The sequence below is a fragment of the Rhinoderma darwinii genome, chromosome 2 (assembly GCF_050947455.1).
Source record: "Rhinoderma darwinii isolate aRhiDar2 chromosome 2, aRhiDar2.hap1, whole genome shotgun sequence".
Lineage (NCBI taxonomy): Eukaryota > Metazoa > Chordata > Amphibia > Anura > Rhinodermatidae > Rhinoderma > Rhinoderma darwinii.
Window position 1 is genome coordinate 30117387 of NC_134688.1, and position 23934 is coordinate 30141320.

A 23934-nucleotide genomic window follows, 5' to 3' on the forward strand; every position below is an offset into this window, starting at 1 on the left:
AACTGAATTTGTCATTTAGAGTAAGGGTACGTGCACACAACTGTATTAGGGCTCCAAGTTGTATGGAGCCATAATATGGCACCCATAGAAGGCTATAAGGCCATACTGTACCTCCTGATGCCCCAAGTTTGGATGCTATATTATGGAGGTGATTACCTCTAGAAGCATTGCTTCTAGAGGGGAATATTTCCATAATATCGTGTTGTACGGAAGCACTATACTGCGGCACATGGAGTGCCAATGGCTCCATAGTCCTGAGCTGCAGGTTCTCTGTGTTCCTCTGTAGGGGTTTTGTGCCTTAAGATAATGTAGAAAAAAAGATCAATTGCAAAATCACATAGAACACATTATGATATCACGGTGAGTTGTGCCAAATGACAAACTTAGATTTCTGCACTGTCTACATTTTCATCTCAGCTACATCTCTATACATACAGTTAGGTCCAAAATAATTTGGACAGTGATACAAGTTTTGGCATATTACATATACAGTTATATAATAAATATGGGCTTAAAGTGCAGACTCTCAGCTTTAATTTGAGGGTATTCACATCTTAATTTGAGGAAAGGTTTAGGAATTACAGCTCTTTAATATGTAGCTGTCTCTTTTTCAAGGGACCAAAGGTAATTGGACAATTATCTCAAAAGCTATTTAATGGGCTGCATGGGCTATTCCCTCGTTAATCCATCATCAATTAAGCAGGTAAAAGGTCTGGAGTGGATTCCAGGTGTGGCATTTGCATTTGGAAGCTGTTGCTGTGAACCCACAACATGAGGTCAAAGGAGCTCTCAATGCAAGTGAAACAGACCATCGTTAGGCTGAAAAAAATGAAGAAATCCATCAGAGAGATAGCACAAATGTTAGGAGTGGCCAAATCAACAGTTTGCTACATTCTTGAAAAAAAAGAGTGCACTGGTGATCTCGTGAAATCCAACAGGCCTGGACGTCCACGGAAGACAACAGTCGTGGATGATCGCAAAATCCTTTCCACGGTGAAGAAAAACCTCTTCACAACATCTACCCAAGTGAAGAACTTTTCCTGGAAGTAGGTGTATCAGTATCTAAGTCTACCATAAAGAGAAGACTTCATGAGAGCAAATACAGAGCGTTCACCACAAGGTGCAAATCTTTAATCAGCCTCAAACATAGAAAGGCCAGATTAGACTTTGCCAAACAACATGTAAAGAAGACGCCCAGATCTGGAACAGCATGAAACTAAGATCAACCTGAATGATGGGAGGAAGAAAGTATGGAGAAGGCTTGGAACGGCTCATGATCCAAAGCACACCACGTTCTCTGTAAGACATGGTTGGGGCAGTGTGATGGCATGGTGGGGGCAGTGTGATGGCACGGTGGGGGCAGTGTGGTGGCATGGCCATGCATTGCTGCCAAAGGCACTGTGTCACTAGTGTTTATTGAAGATGTGACTGAAGACAGAAGCAGCCGGATGAATTCTGAAGTGTTCAGGGATTTACTTTCTGCTCAGATTCAACCAAATGCAGCAAGGTTGATTGGATGTCGCTTCACAGGACAGATGGACTATGACCCAAAACATACTGCGAAAGCAACCCAGGAGTTTTTTAACCCGTTAGTGACCGCCCCATAGTGTTTTTACGGCGGACACTAACAGGCTTTATTCTGATGCAATAGCCTTTTTACGGCGCTGCATCGGAATAAATAAACAGAGCAGGGAGCCATTAAATCTCCCTGCTCTCAGCTACCAGAGGTAGCTGAGGGCTGGGGGCATCCCTGCTCAAACGGGTGAGATCAATATCAGTATCGATCTCATCCGTTTAACCCCTTAGATGCAGTGCTCAATAGCGAGCGCCGCATCTGAGTGGTTTTGGAGAGAGGGAGGGAGCTCCCTCTCATCCCACTGACACCCGGCGATAAGATCAATAAATTCTATGTACCCCAAAATGGTGCTATTGAAAATTACAACTTGTCCCGCAAAAAACAAGACCTTTATACAGCTATGTCGCCGCAAACCTAAAAAAGTTATATAGCTCTTTGAATGAGACGATGGAAAAATTAAAAAAATGGCTTGGTCATTAAGTTCTAAAATAGGCCGGTCATTAAGGGGTTAAGGCAAAGAAGTGGAATATTCTGCAATGGCCGAGTCAATCACCAGATCTCAACCCGATCGAGCTGCATTTCACTTGCTTAAGACAAAACTTAAGGCAGAAAGACCCACAAACAAGCAACAACTGAAGACCACCGCAGTAAAGGCCGGGCAAAGCATCACAAAGGAGGAGACCAGCGTGTGGTGATGTCCATGATTTCCAGACTTCAGGTGGTCATTGCCTGCAAAGTATTCTCTACAAAGTTTAAAAAAACAAACATTTTATTTATGGTAATGTTAATTTGTCCAATTACTTTTGAGCCCCTGAAATGAGGAGGCTGTGTAGGAAAATGGTTGCAATTCCTAAACGTTTTACAGGATATTATTGTTCAACCCCTTGAATTAAACCTGAAAGTCTAAACTTCAATTGCATCTCAGTTGTTTCATTTCAAATCCAATGTGGTGGCATTCAGAGCCCAAATCATGAAGATGGTGTCACTGTCCAAATAATTCTGGACCCAACTGTATAAATATTATGCTCTCCGCTCCCCGCCGCTGGTGCTATTTACTGACCTCCTCCTGGTGTCTACTCCCTCCTGGCCGGCGCCACTCCACTTCTCCAAGGTCATCAGATGACCGCCCGTGCTGCCGATGTCCTATTGTGCACGCTTACTAGTGTCTGCTTAAAGGGCCAGTGCGCGCTACATTATTCCACTCAGCTTTCCCTGCGTATAATGGGTTTTCTATTACTATGCTTTTTCCAGAGTAATTTAGTTCATCCAAGTGTTTTTTGTGTACTTCTGCCATATCGTATATTGGATATCCTGTGTTTGATGTCTGCCTGTACCTTTGACCCCTTTTGCCTGCCGGCTGCTCTGACCTCTTCCTGGTGACCCCTGATGAACCTGATTGCCTATTACTATACCTGTCTTTGATTATTGTATTTGAGCTTGCGCTTCGCCTGTTACGTTGGCTTTCACTACGGAAGACTACTCTGGGGATAGTGACTTGGGTTCCCCTGCAGCGAAGTCCAGAACCCTGTACAGGGGTTAAAGGATGAATACCAGTCGTTTCCTTAGACTCCACTCCCCGGTTTAGCCCTACATCAAATCCCTTGGTGACAAAGAGGGTTCACTCCACCCTCTGCTGGCCCCGTGATAGAGTATCCCATGGGCCCCGTGACAATAATATATATATAATGTTCTATACATGTACTGAGTATGTTCTAATAGTTTATTATAAACCAAAAAAAGCATTTTTTTTAATTAATTGCATTAATAATTATGGAGAGTTTTAATGAATAACTATCACAAGTGTTCTTATGTTTGTATTGCAACATGTATTACAGAACAGAGTTGAGATGGTGAACGGGATGTTGACCATTCATAATGTCAATCAATCTGATGCAGGAATGTACCAATGTCTGGCTGAAAACATCTATGGAATTCTCTATGGAAGTGCAGAGCTGAAAGTTCTAGGTAAGTACACATTATAAAAAAAATCAAAATCTCTTAGGTAGCAGTAGCTTTATCTCAAATGTAGTGCAGCCAGAAATACTGTGTCTAACCTTCAGATTTGGAGTCCAGTGGCTGAAAAGATCAGGCAGGAGTGATCATAGCAAGAATAGTTAAGTAACAGTCCAGGTTCGGTACACAGATAAGCATGAAATAATGGTAGCATGAGGCTGTAAGTTGTAGCATGAGGCAGAGACGTGGTCAGGAAACAGTCCACATTCGGTACACAGATAAGCGGCAGCAGGTTGAAGTGTGAGGCAGAAACATGATTGAGAAATAATCCAAGTTCAGAACACAGATGAGCGGCAACAGTTTGTAGTGTAAGGCAGAGACATGGTGAGGAAGGAACCCATGTTTGGTATACATGTAAACATCAACAGGTTGTAAGGTAAGGCTGCAAAGGAACTAGAATAAAGGAAGGAAACTCAATAGTCTGGCAAGAGGGAGATGCAAGGGCCAGACTTTAATAGGAAGCCAAAAGGGTGAGACCAATTAGGCAATCAAGGACCATCAGAGGTAAGAATCAAGAGGTGCTCGATTCAGTAGTGGAGCTATCCAGCATTTAAAATAACTCCGTAAGAAGAAGTGCTGCCTGGCACATTGGAGAGTCTTGGTACGAATCTAGACATGATATCTCCCACTTCCCTTCTGACAGCATGAGACACAAAGGTGCCTGGCTCATTACAAGACACAGCTCTGATAACTGCACTGTAACGACCTAAGCACCTGTGCGTCCATCACATGACCAGGATAAGTATTTATTCACTGGAAGTAAATAATTATTATTTTTTTTTTATAAAACAGCAAGCAGAGGTCTTGAAAAATATCACAAATTAATACAGAAAGTATATTGGGAGATTGTATAATTTTTTTTATTATACAAAGAATAACCTTTATTTGATGAAACGTTAATATCCCTTTAAATTGCTGGATTAAGTAATTACTTATAATAAAGTTGCATTTATTACTGAATTGTAAATCAGAAAATGCAACGTGGTGCCATCTGTGGACCCTTCACTGACCTCAGATTTTTCTGGTATATGAAGTGTGACAGTAAGGAAATATCATGGCTCCCGTTATTTTAGATGTCGCATCTCCTAATTTGTAGATTGCATTGTTTTTTTACACATATTCTTCTTCATTTTTAAAGTAGAGCAAATAAGCAAAAATAACTTCAATTAAAAATAATGGCCAGGTTTAGAATACCTGACACATTTCAAATGTGCATGAATAAAATGCGTAAGGGCGCAGGCTCATGGCTATAGTACGTCTCAGTCTTGTACCGAGGCATAATAGGGCTGCCATAGTGATGTCTACTATTTCATATGGAGATATTTTTTTCTGTCAGATACCGAATTAATCCAACAGAAAAAACATAGTGGCAAGTTCCATCAGATGGCGTATGTACGGAGGTACAAGGAAGCATTGCTTCTAGGGAAGAATATCTCTGTACTTATGGCACCTGGCGGAGCCTGTCAGGCAGCACACAAAGGCTGTACGGCTCCCTACTAAAGAGTCATGCAGCCTCCGTGCACGGCCCTCTGCTGTGTGATGGAGTCCTTAGACCGCTCTGAATACAAGATCTGTTCATATTTGTGGTTTATGCTTTCTTTCAGGCATTGCAGTATTTTTGAGAGCAGGAATCGTACAGTCTGTGGCACTATTCTTGTTATCACAAATACTGGAACCCCATGGAGGAGGCATTCAATATAATGATTTAAAAAAAAAAGATAAGGATTCTTATCTGGTCAATTCCTATCGCCCTCAAAGGTTAGCTCCTTTACTTACCTCGGGTTGAAGAAATCTAAGGGACATTATTGATCTAATACCAAACCATTACCCCCTTAACTACCAATGATGTAACTGTACGGCATGGCCGGAGGAGCAGAAGTATGGAGGGGCTCATGAGCTGAGTCCGCACCATACTTAAAATAAAAATCACAACTCGCCCCGAAAAAAATAAGCCCTCACACTGCTCTATAGACGGAAAAATAATAAGATCCAGTAACGTTTTTCAATTCCCTAATAAACTTTCTGTATCAATTCCTTTAAGCTTTTGAGGATCTCTGCTTGCTGTTAGTGAATGTAAAGGGACCTTATGGGGATGAAAACCTGCCTTGGTTATGTGATGTTCACACACAGGTGAACAGCTTGCTACAGTTGCAGTACAGTTATCAGAGCTGTACCTTTACAAGTATCACATGACCGGGACAGATTCCAATTCACAACTCCTTTTTTTCTGACACAACATTCCAAATGCTCTGTATAGAGTTAAATTATAAAATCAGTTTCCCGGCAGCCACCACTAGGGGGAGCTTATTGAATACTATTATCGTTTAAATCAATGGGAGCTGAAAAAAATTCATAGAGCTCCCCCTAATGGCGGTGCTTATCAACATACAAAGCTCTAAAGCCCTATAAAGATATATTATAAAATTAATCAGTTTAGCATTTTGGATTGAAGAAAATTAAGCAAAAGGTAAACAAAATTATTTTCATATTATAGTAGAAACCATGATTATAAATAAAGTGCGACGACGGGCAATGTTGCATAGAGGACTGCAGCGATGTCTGTTACTTGGAACATCTACATTAGGAAACGCTCATACAGAGATAAGTTTGCTTTACAAATAACCTCTGCGTTTGAATTCAGATTTGCTATAAAATGTATAAAGATTGCTATGTGTACAGCTTTGATGGAGCCTAAAAGGAAAGATGTCTCTGCATAAACATTCTAAATAGGTACAATAAGCCAACGCGTACTAGAACAGTGGGGGATTGTGTTGCGATTCAGATCTGTGATTGTTATTTTCATATGTATTCTGCTTAACAGCATCCGCTCCCTCATTTGAGCTCAACCAACGGCAAAAAACAATAATCATCACCAAGGGCAAGGAAGTCGTTATGGAATGTAAACCGCAAGCCTCCCCAAAACCAACCATCTCCTGGATGAAAGGTGACAGAGCTGTAAGGCAGAACAAGAGGTTAGAAACTGTCAAGTTTACTTCTATAATTAATATGGTATCAGAAGCTGGGAACGAGATGCTTGTACCTGCCTGACTATTGCTCTTAGGTGTTCCTTCCTTCATGGTCGAAGGTATTTAACATTTTGCACTATTCAAAATCTGACATTTTTTCAATTCATAAACAACAATTTATAACATTCTATAGTTAAAACAATTCTTTCTATAGTTAAAACTTTGTAAATTCTTTCTATTGTTAAAACTTTGTAAATTCTTTCTATAGTTAAAAACTTTGTAAATTCTTTCTATAGTTAAAAACTTTGTAAATTCTTTCTATAGTTTAAAAACTTTGTAAATTCTTTCTATAGTTAAAAACTTTGTAAATTCTTTCTATAGTTTAAAAACTTTGTAAATTCTTTCTATAGTTAAAACTTTGTAAATTCTTTCTATGGTTAAAACTTTGTAAATTCTTTCTATAGTTAAAACTTTGTAAATTCTTTCTATAGTTAAAAACTTTGTAAATTCTTTCTATAGTTAAAACTTTGTAAATTCTTTCTATAGTTAAAAACTTTGTAAATTCTTTCTATAGTTAAAAACTTTGTAAATTCGTTGTTCTACTGATGGGTGGATCAGGCGTCTGGACAGAGAGTGGAACGACCGTGTCACTAATAAATTTGACGTGGGCTACATCGGTTGTCGGGCTGGTTCATACTAAAAGAACCCCCCACAGGAATATGGATTTTTTTCAATGGGTAGTTCCGGTCACTTTCCTGTAGTAGTCCCTAATAGCAATAGCTGAGAATGGTTTTCTAAAGTGTGGTACCAGAATTAACAAGCAGAAGCATGTAGTTCAAATCCGAGGTCAGGGCTGGAAGAGTTAATTCAATACGATGCGTCAAAATGCATTTTCAGGAAAAGGACCAGGTCAATCCTAAATATCAGATGAACTGAAACTTTACAAAGACACCGGAACGAAAGAACCTAAAGCAAATTATGGAGATCTTGAGAAGGTGAAAATAACCAGCTGAGGTGCCCCTGGCCCTTTAAGAATCTGTTTAGACCAGTTATGGTGGTGGAACAGTAAGAGGGATGTTGGAACGGGGAATAACAAGCTGTCTTGGTGTCTGTAGAGGGAATTTGAGTTTTTTCATTTTAGTTTTTTTCTCCCCGCCTTCCAAAAGCCATAAATTTTTTATTTCTTCATCAACATAGCCATATTGTTTTTTGTGGGACATGTTGTTGTTTTTCATGACACCATTTATTGTACCACATAACGTATGGGGAAACTGGAGAAAAAAAAATTTGTTGGGTGAAATGGCCAAAAAACAGCGATTACGTCATTTTTTGGGGGTTTTGTTTTTACAGTATCTATCAGGCGGTAAAAACTAAATATTCACCTTATTCTACAGGTTGATACGATTACGGCAACACCAAATTTATATGTTTTGTTTTATGTTTTGCGACATTTAAAAAAAACTAAATAACTATTTGCTAAAAAAAAATAAAAATGTTTGGTGTCACCATATTCTGAGACCCATCATTTTTTTTATTTTTCCATCAATTTAGTTATGTGAGGGCTTAAATTTTGCGGGGCGAGCTGGAGTTTTCACCGACACCATTTTGGGGTGCGTGTGACTTTTTGATTACTTTCTATTCAATTTTTTTTGAGAGCTATGGTGATAAAAAAACCAGCAATTTGCATGATTTTTCTCTAAATATAATTTATTATTATTTTTTTACAGTGTTCACCGAGCAGTAATGTTATATTGTGATAGTTTGGACTTTTACGGACGTGGCGATACCAGTTATGTTAACTTTTATTTTTTTAACATTGCTTAAAGAGGCTCTGTCACCACATTATAAGTGGCCTATCATTACTTATGATAATGTTTGTGTGGGATTTACAGCACAGCAAGCATAATCTCACGAGGTTACGCTGTAAATTACAGTTTACAGCGAGATTACGCTTGCTGTGCTGTAAATCACACACAAACATTACCGAAGTGTCGGGATTGTGAATAGACATCGTGTCCTGGCTGGTAGTGATGTCTATTAACTCTCAAGACACTTGAGTAACGTTAATGTGTGAGTATGTGGCTTCACATAGTGATCTAGTAAGATCACTATGTGCAGAGTAAATGAATGGAGAGAAGTGTATGACGCTGATTGGTCATTAGCATAAAGCTAAAATAGGTCATAACTCAATTATAGTTTTTCTAAATAAAAACCACTGTTGTTATCTACATTACAGTGCAGATCACATTATGTAGGAGATAGGACACTTATAATGTGGTGACAGAGCCTCTTTAAGGAAAAAAATGGGAAAAGGTTTTTTTTTAACGTTTTATATTTTTTTTCTTGGAACATATAAAAAACTTTAACTGCGTTTGACTTTTTTTTATTAGTCCCCCTAGGGCACTTGAACCAGCGATCATTGGATTGCTTGCACGATATGCTGCAATACTAATGTATAGCAGTATTTCATGATTCTGACAGTCTGCTTTGAAGCCCTGCCGAAGGCAGCCTGGGGGCCTAATGGTTGTCATTAGGACCCCAGGCAGCCATGACAACCATTGTCACCAGCCGATCGAGTCGTGGTGGGGACGCGATGGCGTGTTTGAGTGGGCGCCCCCTGATTCTAACAATTTAAAGGCTGCGGTCACAATTGACCAAGGCATTTAAGGTGTTAAACGGGCGGAATCAAAGTGTTCTTTGATTCCGCCCTTTGCAGTGAGGTGTCGGCTGTGTAACACAGCCGTCACCCGCTGAGTATGGAGCGAACTCAGCCCGTGAGTCCGCTCCATACTTCCCCTTAATGGCTGTCATGTTCCTATGATTATGGAAGTCTCGGCACTGAGTCAAACAGCTTGTAAGCGTTTTTTATGGAGAAGGGAGGCATGGCAAATGTAATGTGGGCTAGCGGGCTTGTATCGACAGTGACCATGACCGGGCTGCAGCTTCACTGTATGTGTTAACTTGGCAGACAATGATAACTGCTTCCTGTAAGTGAATTAGGAACAAGTACGTAAAGAGCTAAGAGCATTGTGAAGTTTTCATTTCATACCGACGTAACGCTTCAACTGGGAATCCGTTGTATTCTTTCTTCTTAGCTGTTATCCATTTGTGCTGTTTAGTACAATAGCACTTTGGACTGTTCATTATAATACGTTGCTCTTAAATATGGCAGCATATTTTAACGGCAAGGACACTTTAAATTGGACCTCTCGTTTTTGAGAACTTCTCATCTTTAGAGCCGGGTGCTGAGACCCTCACCGATAGCTAGAGGTTAAGACAGGTCATAGACTGTAATGCAGCCTCTTCGCTGTAGCTATCGAAAGAGATTTCCCATCAATGAGAACTTAGTAGTGAAGCCAGCCTAAGATTTGCTTCTTTGTATAAGATGGACTGGGCATCCATTATTACCATGTGCCTCAATAAGCGCTAGTAATGGCAAGAAGTAGAGGTTAAGACACGTTCTATTTTCCAAGTCGAAATAGTAATAAATGAGATTTTGGTTGACATTATGGGTGACATTGATGTTTACTTATGGAGCAATGTGTCAGCCTGAATAACTCTGAGACTTTCAAGATTGCCATTTAGATTATCTCACTAATGGTTTGAGACATTTTATGGCCTGGCACATATATACTATATTTCATACCGCAACATAAATTCTACAGCTACATGTATTTTTAATATTCAGACATATAATTCAATGGCCCAGATGTCAGGTTTGACGTTCAACGAGATTTTCAAGCTGAGAAAGACATTGAACAGCACAGACGTCCATTGATGGATGATTTTTTTGTCCTTTTAGATCTGCAAGTTTTTACCAGTTTGCTGGGTTGGCATTATTGGAATGAAAAAAATGTAGATATAAAATAGATGAGAAAAGTCAGAGAAATAGTGCATGGAAGAAAAAAGCTGGTTTTATTAACTATTGTGCATTCAAGGTTCTAGATATAGAGAGTGCAATGGTGTGGCCGTGAGATCAGATACTCTTGTTTAATAGTGGTCAACCAGACTATTGTGCGGGCCTCAAATCCTTCCCTTGACTCGTTCAAAGGGCAAAAAGACCTCATTGAGCTAAAGTCGGATCAAAAGGGTAACCAGAAACATACGTCTATCAGGGAACACAGAATCCATACATATAAAAGGCTATATATAGATAGATACACACAAGACAACTTATGAAGATGGGAGATATATTACAGTGCCTCAATAAAAGAAGAGAAAAATAGAGTAGCTCTTTTGTTTTTTCATGGTTGGGTGGTGCACTAACCGTACAGGAGTGCTCATGCCTAAACATTATACTGGGTAAGGCTTCGTTCACATCTGTGTCAGGACTCCGTTCATGGGTTCGGTCAGAGCTTTCCATCACAGAAACCCATGAACAGAATCCAAACTGAAACAAACGGAAACCATAGGTTTCAATGGTGACAGATCCGTTGCAAATGGTTTCCATTTGTCACCGTTGTGTAAGGGTTCAGTTGTTTTGACGGAATAAATAGTTCAGTCGACTATGGTATTGATCCTGTTAAAACGATGGAACCCTTACACAACGGGGACAAACGGAAATCATTTGCACCAGATCCGTCACTATTGAAATCAATAGTGATGCAAAAGGAAACCTGTGGTTTCCGTTTGTTTCAGTTTGGATTCCGTTCATGGGTTCTTCTGACTGAAAGTCCAACAGAACCCATAAACAGAGTCCCGACGCAGATATGAACGAAGCCTAAGGCAGTTGCACTGTAAGAATTTGGCTTCTTCTGTGGACCACACATCAGGCATGTGAGTGACTCCAGTTTGGCATTTCCATCTGCTCTACTCAAGGGGGTTAGAGTTCCCTAACCATATGTTGTCCACTTCTGCTCTGGAAAAAGAATTACGTAGAGGTGGCAATTTCTGTGGTTTTTTTGTTAAGGGTTTGTAGGCAGTCTAGTGATATAAATAATTTATATCAAGACTAAACCTAGTTATAACGAGGTGCAGTACAGCCCCTTTCAATTCCTTGGTAGCAGTGTCAGACGAAGTACATTTGTCTAATTATTTTTAAGGCCCACCAATAAGCTATACAAGACAAGTTTATGTTCACTATTTATTGCATTGTACATAGTCCTATTTCCGTTGCACACATCACGGTACTATCACCAGGAAGGACTAATATTTTTTTGTGAAGTCATTTGCCATTGAGGTTGTTTATGTTGTACTTCATGAGACCTGTTGTGGCCAGGTCGCATTACTCTGTCTGAACCTTGGCCAACTGGCGGATCCACCTGCCCTGCTGAGAGCCAGTCAAACCCTGAATGGTAGGGACCCAAACCTTAGCTTTGGGATTGCCAAACTAAAGCTACCCATACACATTAGATCAAAAGTCACCCAAACACACCAATTTTGGTGGCATCGGCTGACGATATAATGTGTATAGAGGTATCTCAACAGTCCCCTGATAATGGGAAAAGACGGATCTTGTATGTTGGATTTCTACCCAGTTAAATAAACATAAGTGTCCAGTCAAGCCAAGTGTGCAGGTTTATGAGGGATTTGAAGGAGATGGCCATCTTGAAGGTCATGCTGGTAACAATTGGTGGAGGCACCCGCCTAAGGTCCTTCGAGATAGCATGAGGTCTATAGAACCTCTAAAAATTGTTAATAAGGAGAGGCACTTAAAAGCATAGGACTCCAGAGCGTACTGTTGCTGCCACATCTGCATTCATTACATGCTGTTAGAATTTGTATTTGCCTCTCTTTAAATTATCTCTTTTTCTCCATAATAAATTATTAAATATGCTGAAAGTTTTCCTTTTTCAGAGCCGCTGAATAGTTTTGAAATATGTCATTGCAGCTGTTATTTGAAAAGTCAGGTCACAAGCTAATTCGTAAAACCTTCTAGAAAGTCACATGAGGTTTTGTGAAGTCTGAATAAAGTCATAGAAAAGAGTACGCGGTCTAAGGAAAAATAGACAATGGGAAGGGAAATTAATTTAGATAGTGACATTTTAGACTTTGCAGTTTAATTATGCAACACGCCATCCACCAGTATTTCTATAGTTTATAAAGAGTTTCCAGATATTTTTTTAATAATATTTATTTGCTTGCTAGTTATAATGGTATATTTAGAGAAATCTATTATTTTTTAAAAGGTAAATATTGAAAATTAAAGGATATATACAGTATATGAGATAGATAGATAGATAGATAGATAGATAGATAGATAGATAGATAGATAGATAGATAGATAGATAGATAGATAGATAGATAGATAGATAGATAGATAGATAGATAGATAGATAGTGCAATAAATTTATGAAGTTAAAAAAAAACAGGACAACCGCTATGTGTTTGTGTTCTTAAAAGGGTTGTCCAGGTTGGGGTCTGTTTTTCCACAGGATAGGTCATCTGTATATAATCGGTGCGGACCCTGAACCTGCACCGATCAGCTGTTCCATCTGCCCCCAGGCACCACAAGCTATGCTCCTATTCACTTGAATAGGGGCAGAGCTGCAGTAACTTCACACGGCCACTATGCCGTGACCGGAGCCATCTGCTTCTGGCATTGAGAACTGCATAGCTTCCGGCGCCCACAAGCACCTGGAACGGCTGATCGGTGCGGGGTCCGGTTGTCGCACACCCATCGATAATATACCGATATGCGTTTCTGGTACATGTGATAAAAAATTATTTGACCTTCTTCGATGCATGTATCCAAATGGTGGTCACCCAGATAGGAGATCAAGTGGTTGCTAGGCTACCCGATCTGAATATCCTGCAGAATGCACCAAATGAGGGATACAAGAAGAAAAACAGTCAGATTCTATAAAGATGTGGAATGTACAACTCCCATTATCTTGTGCATGTAGCAGTCCCAGCATTAATGGATGATTGATCTCATTGAATTTTATTTATTAAATTGTCGTTGTATAATAATGGGACTAATCTGTGATCTTCGTTCCTCTGCTGCATATCATTAACGTTGATGACTGTTTTCTGGTGCATATTTGTCGTCACTTTCAACAACACTTTGTCGTTAGAGGTTATGATAAAAGTGTAAATTATGATCTTCGTGAATTCTGCATCATATTGTTTTACACTACAGAACTGGGTCACAATTGCTGTCACATAGGAGCTGTAATCTATTCAGAAGAGACTCACATTTTAAATAAGTTGTTTTTCATTTATTTAATATGTTCTGTAAATCAGGAGAAGATTGCCTTTGCCGGCATTGTTCTCCATTTCAACCTTTTGTCTAATGTCGATTTCACACTTTGGTAAATTCTGAGCAACACGTATCTCTAAACCCATCATGTACTAATTTTGCGCTGACAACCTTGTAATGGGAATTTAAACACTTATTAGATTTTACTTGTTTTTACAAAACGAGAAATATTTACACTTTCAAACCCCACGTTGGTCATGATCTTTATCTGTTCTTTTATTTGCAATATAATTGACCCTGGTTAAAGGGGAAGTGCACACGAAATAATTTTTAAAGGGAACCTGTCATGACCTATTCAGCCCCTGACCTGCCTCAATTGCATTATACAGGATGTTATTATTATTCTAAAGATGTAACTGTCTGCTATGCAGTATAAAGGAAGAAGTTAACTTAAAAAGTAGTGTGCAAAAAAAAAAAAATCCTGTAAAGAGCCATGGGGGCGGTCCTGATCTCTTTAGGAGTTATGCAGTCCTGACTTGATTAACGATCCACAGGCCAGAAAAAGTCACTACATGTCAGCTCCTGCGGCATCTAGCGCATGTGTAGTGAAACGAGCTGTACTGGCCTCAGCTCCATTAGCGCACTGCACGTGCGCCGGATGCTGCTGGTGTCCAGGGTCCAAATACGCACCGATCAGAAAGTAATGGCAGAACCTAGGGACATATTACCTTATGAAATAGGAAAACCCCTTTAAATGTGCATGCTAGAATCAATTTATTGAGGATTTACTTGAAAAAAAAATAATATACACTACCGTTCAAAAGTTTGGGGTCACCCAGACAATTTTGTGTTTTCCATGAAAACACACACTTATATTTATCAAATGAGTTGCAAAATGACTAGAAAATATAGTCAAGACATTGACAAGGTTAGAAATAATGATTTTTATTTCAAATAATAATTTTCTCCTTCAAACTTTGCTTTCGTCAAAGAATGCTCCATTTGCAGCAATTACAGCATTGCAGACCTTTGGCATTCTAGCTGTAAATTTGCTGAGGTAATCGGGAGAAATTTCACCCCATGCTTCCAGAAGCCCCTCCCACAAGTTGGATTGGCTTGATGGGCACTTCTTGCGTACCATACGGTCAAGCTGCTCCCACAACAGCTCTATGGGGTTGAGATCTGGTGACTGCGCTGGCCACTCCATTACAGATAGAATACCAGCTGCCTGCTTCTTCCCTAAATAGTTCTTGCATCATTTGCAGGTGTGCTTTGGGTCATTGTCCTGTTGTAGGATGAAATTGGCTCCAATCAAGCGCTGTCCACAGGGTATGGCATGGCGTTGCAAAATGGAGTGATAGCCTTCCTTATTCAAAATCCCTTTTACCTTGTACAAATCTCCCACTTTACCAGCACCAAAGCAACCCCAGACCATCACATTACCTCCACCATGCTTGACAGATGGCGTCAGGCACTCTTCCAGCATCTTTTCAGTTGTTCTGCGTCTCACAAATGTTCTTCTGTGTGATACAAATACCTCAAACTTTGATTCGTCTGTCCATAACACTTTTTTCCAATCTTCCTCTGTCCAATGTCTGAGCTTTTGCCCATATTAATCTTTTCCTTTTATTAGCCAGTCTCAGATATGGCTTTTTCTTTGCCACTCTGCCCTGAAGGCCAGCATCCCGGAGTCATGAATACCTATACGAGTATAGACCATTGGCATGCGCCAAACAATAATGCGTCCACACAAATCATAAAGCAAATATCAATACCTATACCAGACTGTGAAGACTACTAGTATATCCAGAAAATGAAACACACATAGCACAAGTCATGTACCATGACAATATAAAATAAACTTTATTGAAATATACATAACACATTGGCCATCAAAATATAAAAACAATATAGCACACAGTTAAAAAGGAGAGTATGGAGGAGCTGCGTGAATAATCCAATATATATGCTACCATACTATAAACATCCTGTGATGTGGTAACAAATGCAGATATATATAGAAAAGATAATCATATAGATCAAGTATTTGGACAACAGAAGCACATAAATATATTTAGCACCTAACAGAAGAGCACACAATTGTGCATACATATAAGAGTATACAGCTAAGGGTATGTGCACACACACTAATTACGTCCGTAATTGACGGACGTATTTCGGCCGGAAGTCCCGGACCGAACTCAGTGCAGGGAGCCGGGCTCCTAGCATCATAGTTATGTACGACGCTAGGAGTCCCTGCCTCGCTGCAGGACAACTGTCCCGTACTGAAAACATGATTACAGTACGGGACAGTTGTCCTGCAGCGAGGCAGGGACTCCTAGCATCGTACATAAGTATGATGCTAGGAGCCCGGCTCCCTGCACTGTGTTCGGTCCGGTACTTGCGGCCGAAATACGTCCGTCAATTACGGACGTAATTAGTGTGTGTGCACATACCCTAAAGCTCCAAGTTGCACCCAAAACAAAGACCATGCTTTATAAATAAAGGATATTGCACAAACCCATGGACTGCACGATAGGAAGCACGCAGGAACACTCCACACTGACCGCCCCCGACGCACGTTTCGCCGTCAGCTTTCTCAAGAGGTACCCCTTGAGAAAGCTGACGGCGAAACGTGCGTCGGGGGCGGTCAGTGTGGAGTGTTCCTGCGTGCTTCCTATCGTGCAGTCCATGGGTTTGTGCAATATCCTTTATTTATGAAGCATGGTCTTTGTTTTTATATTTTGATGGGCAATGTGTTATGTATATTTCAATAAAGTTTATTTTATATTGTCATGGTACATGACTTGTGCTATGTGTGTTTCATTTTCTGGATATACTAGTAGTCTTCACAGTCTGGTATAGGTATTGACAGCATCCCGGAGTCGCCTCTTCACTGTAGACGTTCACACTGGCATTTTGCGGGTACTATTTAATGAAGCTGCCAGTTGAGGACCTGCGAGGCGTCTATTTCTCAAACTAGAGACTCTAATGTACTTGTCTTGTTGCTCACTTGTACAGCGGGGCCTCCCACTTCTCTTTCTACTCTGGTTAGAGCCTGTTTGTGCTGTCCTCTGAAGGGAATAGTACACACCGTTGTAGGAAATCTTCAATTTCTTGGGAATTTCTCGCATGGAATAGCCTTAATTTCTAAAAACAATAATAGACTGTCAAGTTTCACATGAAAGCTCTCTTTTTCTAGCCATTTTCAGAGTTTAATCGAACCCACAAATATAATGCTCCAGATTCTCAACTAGCTCAAAGGAAGGTCAGTTTTATAGCTCCTCTAAACAGCAAAACAGTTTACAGCGGTGCTAACATAATTGCACAAGGGTTTTCAAGTGTTTTCTAATCATCCATTAGCCTTCTAAAACAGTTGGCAAACACATTGTACCATTAGAACACTGGAGTGATGGTTGCTGGAAATGGGCCTCTATACACCTATGTAGATATTGCATTAAAAACCAGACGTTTGCAGCTAGAATAGTCATTTAGCACATTAGCAATGTATAGAGTGTATTTCTGATTAATTTAATGTTATCTTCATTGAAAAAACTGTGCTTTTCTTGCAAAAATAAGGAAATTTCTAAGTGACCCTAAACTTTTGAACGGTAGTGTATGTATATATATATATATATATATATATATATAAAAGGATGTACCCATTTTTATCTTGACGCTGATAACTTGATACAGCGTGATATCACACAACAAAAGTCATTGAAAAAGTCAAAATAAAGGATCCTGCCACTGTCTATTTAATTAGTTAAATGCGTTATAATATGTGTATCAGGGTGTCTGGTGCAACTTACTTTTTTATTAAAAATTACTTTAACTTTTTGAGATGCAGCTGCTTTGTATCCTGTATAAAGAACAGCTGTGTCTAGCGCTGAAACCTGTATCCATCAGGTCAGCGTGGTCGAGCTATTATCAATTACATCTAAGTTCATAACTTAGATGTAATTGATAAAAGGTGACCCGCTGTCACTGAACCTGTCAGTCCCGCTGACCTAATGAATTCAGGTCTCAGCGAAAGATACAGCTGCTCAGTATACAGGATACAAAGCAGCTGTATCTGAAAAAGTAAAAACAATTTTTGCACCAAACACACTGATACATTGTTTTATTTAAAAAAAAATATTAATAATTGTTTTCCAAGGTGTACAACCTTAAAATTGATAGATGTTCTATGTAGCCTTTTCTGGAGTGACAACCAGTATGACCACGATTACAATATCTGGGTGGTCACTCTGCTTTCCCAGACTTCTTTTATTTCCTAATATATTGTAGGGATCAGAGCTTACTACACACTGTATATACATTGAACTTAATAACAAAATAGTATGCAGTAAGCCTCAGAGCTCCCTCTAGTGGCGGTGGCAGGCAGACAGAATTTGATCATTTATATCTATGCAAGAGATTTAGCGCTTTATATGAGAAGAACACTTATAAAGACACATTAAGGAATTAATCACCTCAGAATATTGGACCTAAAAATGACATGAGGATAAAGTTAGGAGATTTACTTTAAAAGTAGAAGTATGTGTTAATCAGAAAATGTGATTATTGATTTAATATCTGTGGTTATTTTTTCCCCATAGGAGTTAAAATAAGACTATTATATTTTTTATTTTACTTATTTAGAATGTCTGTATATAGTTGTGCAGTGTTTATTTTAAACCTTAGTGTTCTTGTATATTTATTCATTGAAAATGATAATATTTCTAGCTGACTCCCACTCTCTCTACTAACAGGCTTACTCTGTTGTCTGTATAGATTTTTTTAATTTTTTTTGTTAGAAGTGAATATTAATGGCTGGCTCCGCAGGTAGCTCATTGTCACTAAATATATTTTCAGGATTATTTTGCCCTTGGGTTTCCTAAGCTGCGATGCATAAATCTCTTCCAAATGAGCATACTGAATTCTCATGTTCTTCGATAATGGATGATAGAAAGTAATATAAAGTAGGACTTGGGGTTAGTGGAGTCTGTGCGACAGTCAAATAATAGCGCAGTCTTTTTATGGCATTAGCCAGTGATTACACAGGACTGATTTATAGTTATTTTCAAATTACCAAAGTATCTCATATATTTCCAGATCCCTCTATGGTATAAATGTAATATAATTACATAGAATTCTCTTATTACTTACACACAATTTCCCAGAATTACAGTTTTTGTACATCGCATGAACAGTTTTGAAATGTATAATGGATGGTAGTGCCATACACAATAGGAGAACTTAATTCAGACCCTAATCATGAACTCCTAAATTAGTACATGTCCCAGGCTCAGACTCCCAAATTAATTCAGAACCCAGACACAGAGACCCTAAAATTAATTCAGAACCCACACTCCGCTGTAATCAGGGGTAAGCAACCTTCGGCACTCCAGCTGTTGTGAAACTACAATTCCCAGCATGCCCTATAAGCCGTTGGCTGGAATAGTAAAGCCTTTGGCTCTCAGGGCATGCTTGGAGTTGTAGTTATAGAACAGCTGGAGTGCTGAAGGCTGCTGACCCCTGACCTAGTTCTTCCTCCAGCTCCTACTTGGTGGTGCAGGAATTGGCAGGTCTTCTCAGTAGAGCTTCGGTCCTTTGAAGCTACTCAGGCTGGCTTCTAAGAAAACCACGGTGCCAGTCATCCAAGGCGTTACTTCCTGGCAGTAGTAGTCACAGCTGTGTCTTCTTCTTGCCAGATTTGGAGTAAAGCCTGTTTTTTATCCATAGAGATAAAAAAACATTGGCAATAAAACTGGTATTTTATTATTTAAAGGGGGTTATTGGAAATATTTCAGTTTGGCATTAATAAATGAGCATTAGATGTAATCAAATTCACTGTTAAAATTCAGTCTTTGAATTCTGATCCTAAAGGGGTTAACAATACCTTCCCTAAATAAGGATCCACCGGCGATCAGCTTCATTTTTTTGTTCCGACAGCTGAAACCTCCAAGTTTTACATGTTATGGCAGGAAGGTGGCTGTAAAGTTTTCCGGCAGCGGCCGCTTCTGGCGGAATGTAGTATTGCACAGTGCCTGTTCAGATGAATGGGTGACCATTAACTACATTGGCATATTGAGTCCTCCAGAGTGTGAGACATTCTTTGCACCGCTAACTGCTGGGTCCTCAGCAGGGGTGCTTCCCTTAATGATGTCCATATGCCCTAATATTAAGATACTAGCAATAAAGCCTGTTGTGTGGAAAAATACAACTGGCTCAAGAAAAGTCTGCCCCTAACCTAATATGCCATCACGTTGCCACCTATATGTCACCACTCTGTGTCCTGGGTATGCCATCACTATCTCCTGTATGCAATCACTGTCTCCTGTGTCTCACCACTCTAGCCCCTGTTTTTTTATGAAACATTAAAGTACAGAAGCATTTGCAGAATGATAATCCTCCTAGGGCAGAAGACCAGGACCCTTTCCACGTGTTAAATACTAGTTTTTGTTTTTTTAATGGTTTTATATATTTGTTTTTGCTTCCCCTATATTTATTATACTGACAGTATCCATACACTGACCTCCAGATAGATGCCCCTACTCAATACCCTTCAAATGACGCAACATAACCCACTTCACACCCATGCTGGTAGAGTCCTTTACTCAATACACCTCTTCCTGTAGCGGAGTAGAGCGGGAAGAGGGCTATATACTGGACTCTCCCAGAGTGGTTGAAAAGCAGGTTGCGGGATGTTAATAGGGTTCTAAAGATGCGACTCTTTAAAATGTAGCATAAAATAAAAAGTTAACTTGTAAAGTAGTGTGCAAAAAAAACTTGTAAAGAGTCATGGGGGCAGTCCCGGTCTCGTTAGGCGTCACCCAGTCTTGACTGGATTGACTTCTCACAGGAAAAGAGAGTCCACTATAATATACGCCTCTTCCTGTAGCGGAGGAGTAGCGGGGGAAGAGGGCTATTGAATAGTGGACGGTCCCAGTGTGGTTGAAGATTGGGTTGCCTTGCGCTCCTTCTTTAAGAAGTGAGTCGTTGGCAACCTAGCTTGTCTTTTTAAAATTAGTATGATGTTTATTTTCTTTAATTTATGGTTTATACATTTTTTATGTGTCCAGGGCCAACAATTCCCTTCTGAGCTAGACATGGCCAAGTTTTTTCTCTATGGCTTCACTGGTAAAACTAAAGTTTAAAATCTAAGTCTTGAAGTCTATATAAAGAGCAAGTCAAGACTTTGAAGAAGACAGACGAGTATGAGCACTGAAGGTTAATAATTTTATAGTAATTGACAGTGTTTGTTAAGGTTAGTTTCATTATCCACAGGCAAACAACACCAATCTTTAGAGAGCCTATTAACACCTTCACACACGCTAAAATAAAAATGGTTGAAGCAACTTGATTAGTCCAGCACTAAATAAAAAAAAATCACAGGGAATTAAATGCAAAATGTTCCTTTTAATTAACAACATCAGACAGCTATTAAAACTTCAAAGGTCACGATGCCCTAGATTTCTCCAAAGAAGTGAAGGTTTAGAACTTTTTAAATCCCGTTTGTATGAATGTGACCATATTACCTTTTGATATATTTTTTTCATGGTGGTGATAAGTACGGTAGTGAGTGGCTTCTTCTGTCTTCTTTACGACACCTTAGTTCAATGTCACATGAAAGTTTTTGGGCTAAAACTGGTCTATAGTCTCTTATATAAAATGTTCTATTCCGTTGGACCATTATTCATCTTATTTGTAGCCTGCTTCGTTGTGTCAAAAAAAGAAATAATGTTAAATAATAGCAATGTGCTCTAAGCCAATCTTCTATAGGTTCTACACCTACATTTAAAAAAAAAATAAATTGATTTATGGCGAGGTGGCTCATGTTAGGGTCTGAATCACGGCTACAGCACCTGGACGCCGAATGGATCTACTGGATGGAACTAATTGGATTTATTGGATGGACCTGATTCTGTCTGAGCAGGACTGCCGCCTGGGTCTGGGTGTTTCAGTCAAGATAGATACCCTAAAATGCAACTGTATTACGGCCATCTTACATTGGTTAAATACTGCAGCCTGATATGGAGAACGACATGACCTCCTTTCCCTTTGTCTTACTTTCAGCACAGGGACAATCCATCTTTGAACTTGACATTTGAGACAAACTGGTTACTATGCAGATATTGCATAACAACTTCAGCCTTTTTACAGTATATGGGGTTGTCTTAGAACTGAACATTTGAAACAGACTAGTTACTATGTTAGTCACTGTGCAATAGTAAATATACGTGGTTTTCCCAAGAGCTGCTGATGCTACATCAGTTCCTGGCACACACTTGCTATATCAGTTCCTGGCACACACTGTGCTTGGTAACAGCAGCTGATTTGACAATTTAAACCAGATGTTAGGCTTGTGACAAGGGGGGTACCGGTCCCAACTTGGAACTAAAATATTTAAATATAATAAATAAACAATAAAAAAAATAAAAAAATAAATAAAAAATATATAAAAGTATGAAAAACCAAGGAAAAATATATAATTTATAATAAAATAAAAATACAAATACTAGAGTGTGATGGTATTAACCATTAAAATCTCATAACGCATCCTTGTCCTATCCGAATTTATTACATGTGTCAATGTAAAGTGTACAAGCACTAGTGAATGAACTTTATGGATACAATTGTATCACTATCTTAAATTGCTAAAAAGTTAAATAAATCTCACATTAAAGGTTAGGTTCTAACCAATACACATTGCATTGGTATTTATCCAGTGAAACAGACTAGTTACTATGGAGACACTACCTAACAACTACAGCCTTTTATGTGGGGTTGACAATGAGAATATTCCTAGTAACCAGCCTATGTTAGAACTAAACATTTAAAACAGACTGGTTACTATTGAGACACTGCCTAACAACTAAATCTTATTTTATGGGGTTGTCAAGTAGAACATTGCTAGCAACCAGTCACTCAGAACTTTACCTTTTGTATTAATTGAGACTGAACTGTTGTTGTTGTTGGTGATTGTCTGCAGTCCTCAATTTTTTTCTGATTGATCTAATAGAGCGGTAGTGTCTTGGTAGAGGGACCTCCCTTTATTAACTCAACATGCTACCAGTGTGAATAGACACATTATTATAAGACTGGATATAAAGGACTGAAAATACACTACTCAGGTTTCTGGCGCATGTAGAAACACCTAGTGACATGAATAGACTTCATGCGATTCTGAAGGTCATTAGTAAGTCTTAGGCTGGGTTCACACGACCTATATTCAGGCGTAAACGAGGCGTATTATGCCTCATTTTACGCCTGAAAATAGGGCTACAATATGTCGGCAAACATCTGCCCATTCATTTGAATGGGTTTGCCGACGTACTGTGCAGACGACCTGTAATTTACGCGTCGTCGTTTGACAGCTGTCAAACGACGAAGCTTAAATTGACTGCCTCGGCAAAGAAGTGCAGGGCACTTCTTTGCAACGGAATTTGAGCCGTTCTTCATTGAACTCAATGAAGATCAGCTCAAGATTTACGAGCGTCATAGACGCCTCGTAAATTACGAGGAGGAGCATTTATGTTTGAAACGAGGCAGCTGTTTTCTCTTGAAAACAGTCTGTCTTTTCACACGTAAATGCCTGCTATCGTGTGCACATACCCTTATTGTTGACACATGCTATCATTTGTATCAGTTGGTGTAATAGTACCTAATATTATGTTTAATGTGTAACAGGGATATATATATACTCCACTTCATAACACCTGCTGAATTGATCAAGCTAAAAAAAAGATTTGTGATTCCATATCCAAAGTATCACGCTAAAGTTAGAGAAACCGAACCAGAGCAAATACAGGGTCAGAAGTTGAGGCCAAAAAAGGGCTTAGTATCCAACATACACATGGATCAGTGATATAGCAGCGGAGGTGGATAAGTTTGACTTTAGCAGCACAGAGCAGTGGAGCCTGTGGGACCACAATATTTTTATCAACATATTTTGCATCTTTTTCCTTCCCTCTGTCGATCTCTGTGAATGCACATTTTTACATCTCTTCATACCGGTTACGTGGATAAACCATTCCTGATGTGTTGTAAGAGCTGCTTGTTCTTAACCAATCAGATGTCTCCGCTTTTGCTCCCCCTCTACTCTTCTGTTTCACTGAAATACTGAGGGAGATAGAAACTGCAGCTACATCTCCCTCCTCTCCCCTCCTTTTTGTCTACTCTTTACTGTTTTACACTCAATGGATTTTTGGAAACTGAGTAGGTTTTTTTTTAATATGTGCAGAGGGTCTGCA

The 23934-nt window shown here is 39.4% G+C and overlaps 1 protein-coding gene across 3 annotated transcripts in view; it reads left to right on the forward strand.

Moving 5' to 3' along the window:
* CNTN5 (contactin 5) overlaps positions 1-23934 on the forward strand; it is a 1298632-nt gene that overhangs the window by 1044775 nt on the left and 229923 nt on the right. For all 3 annotated transcript variants that reach the window (XM_075851517.1, XM_075851516.1, XM_075851518.1), the window contains 2 exons: positions 3412-3541; positions 6411-6561. In XM_075851517.1, the coding sequence (XP_075707632.1) occupies positions 3412-3541; positions 6411-6561 (281 nt within the window). The remainder of the gene's footprint in view (positions 1-3411; positions 3542-6410; positions 6562-23934) is intronic.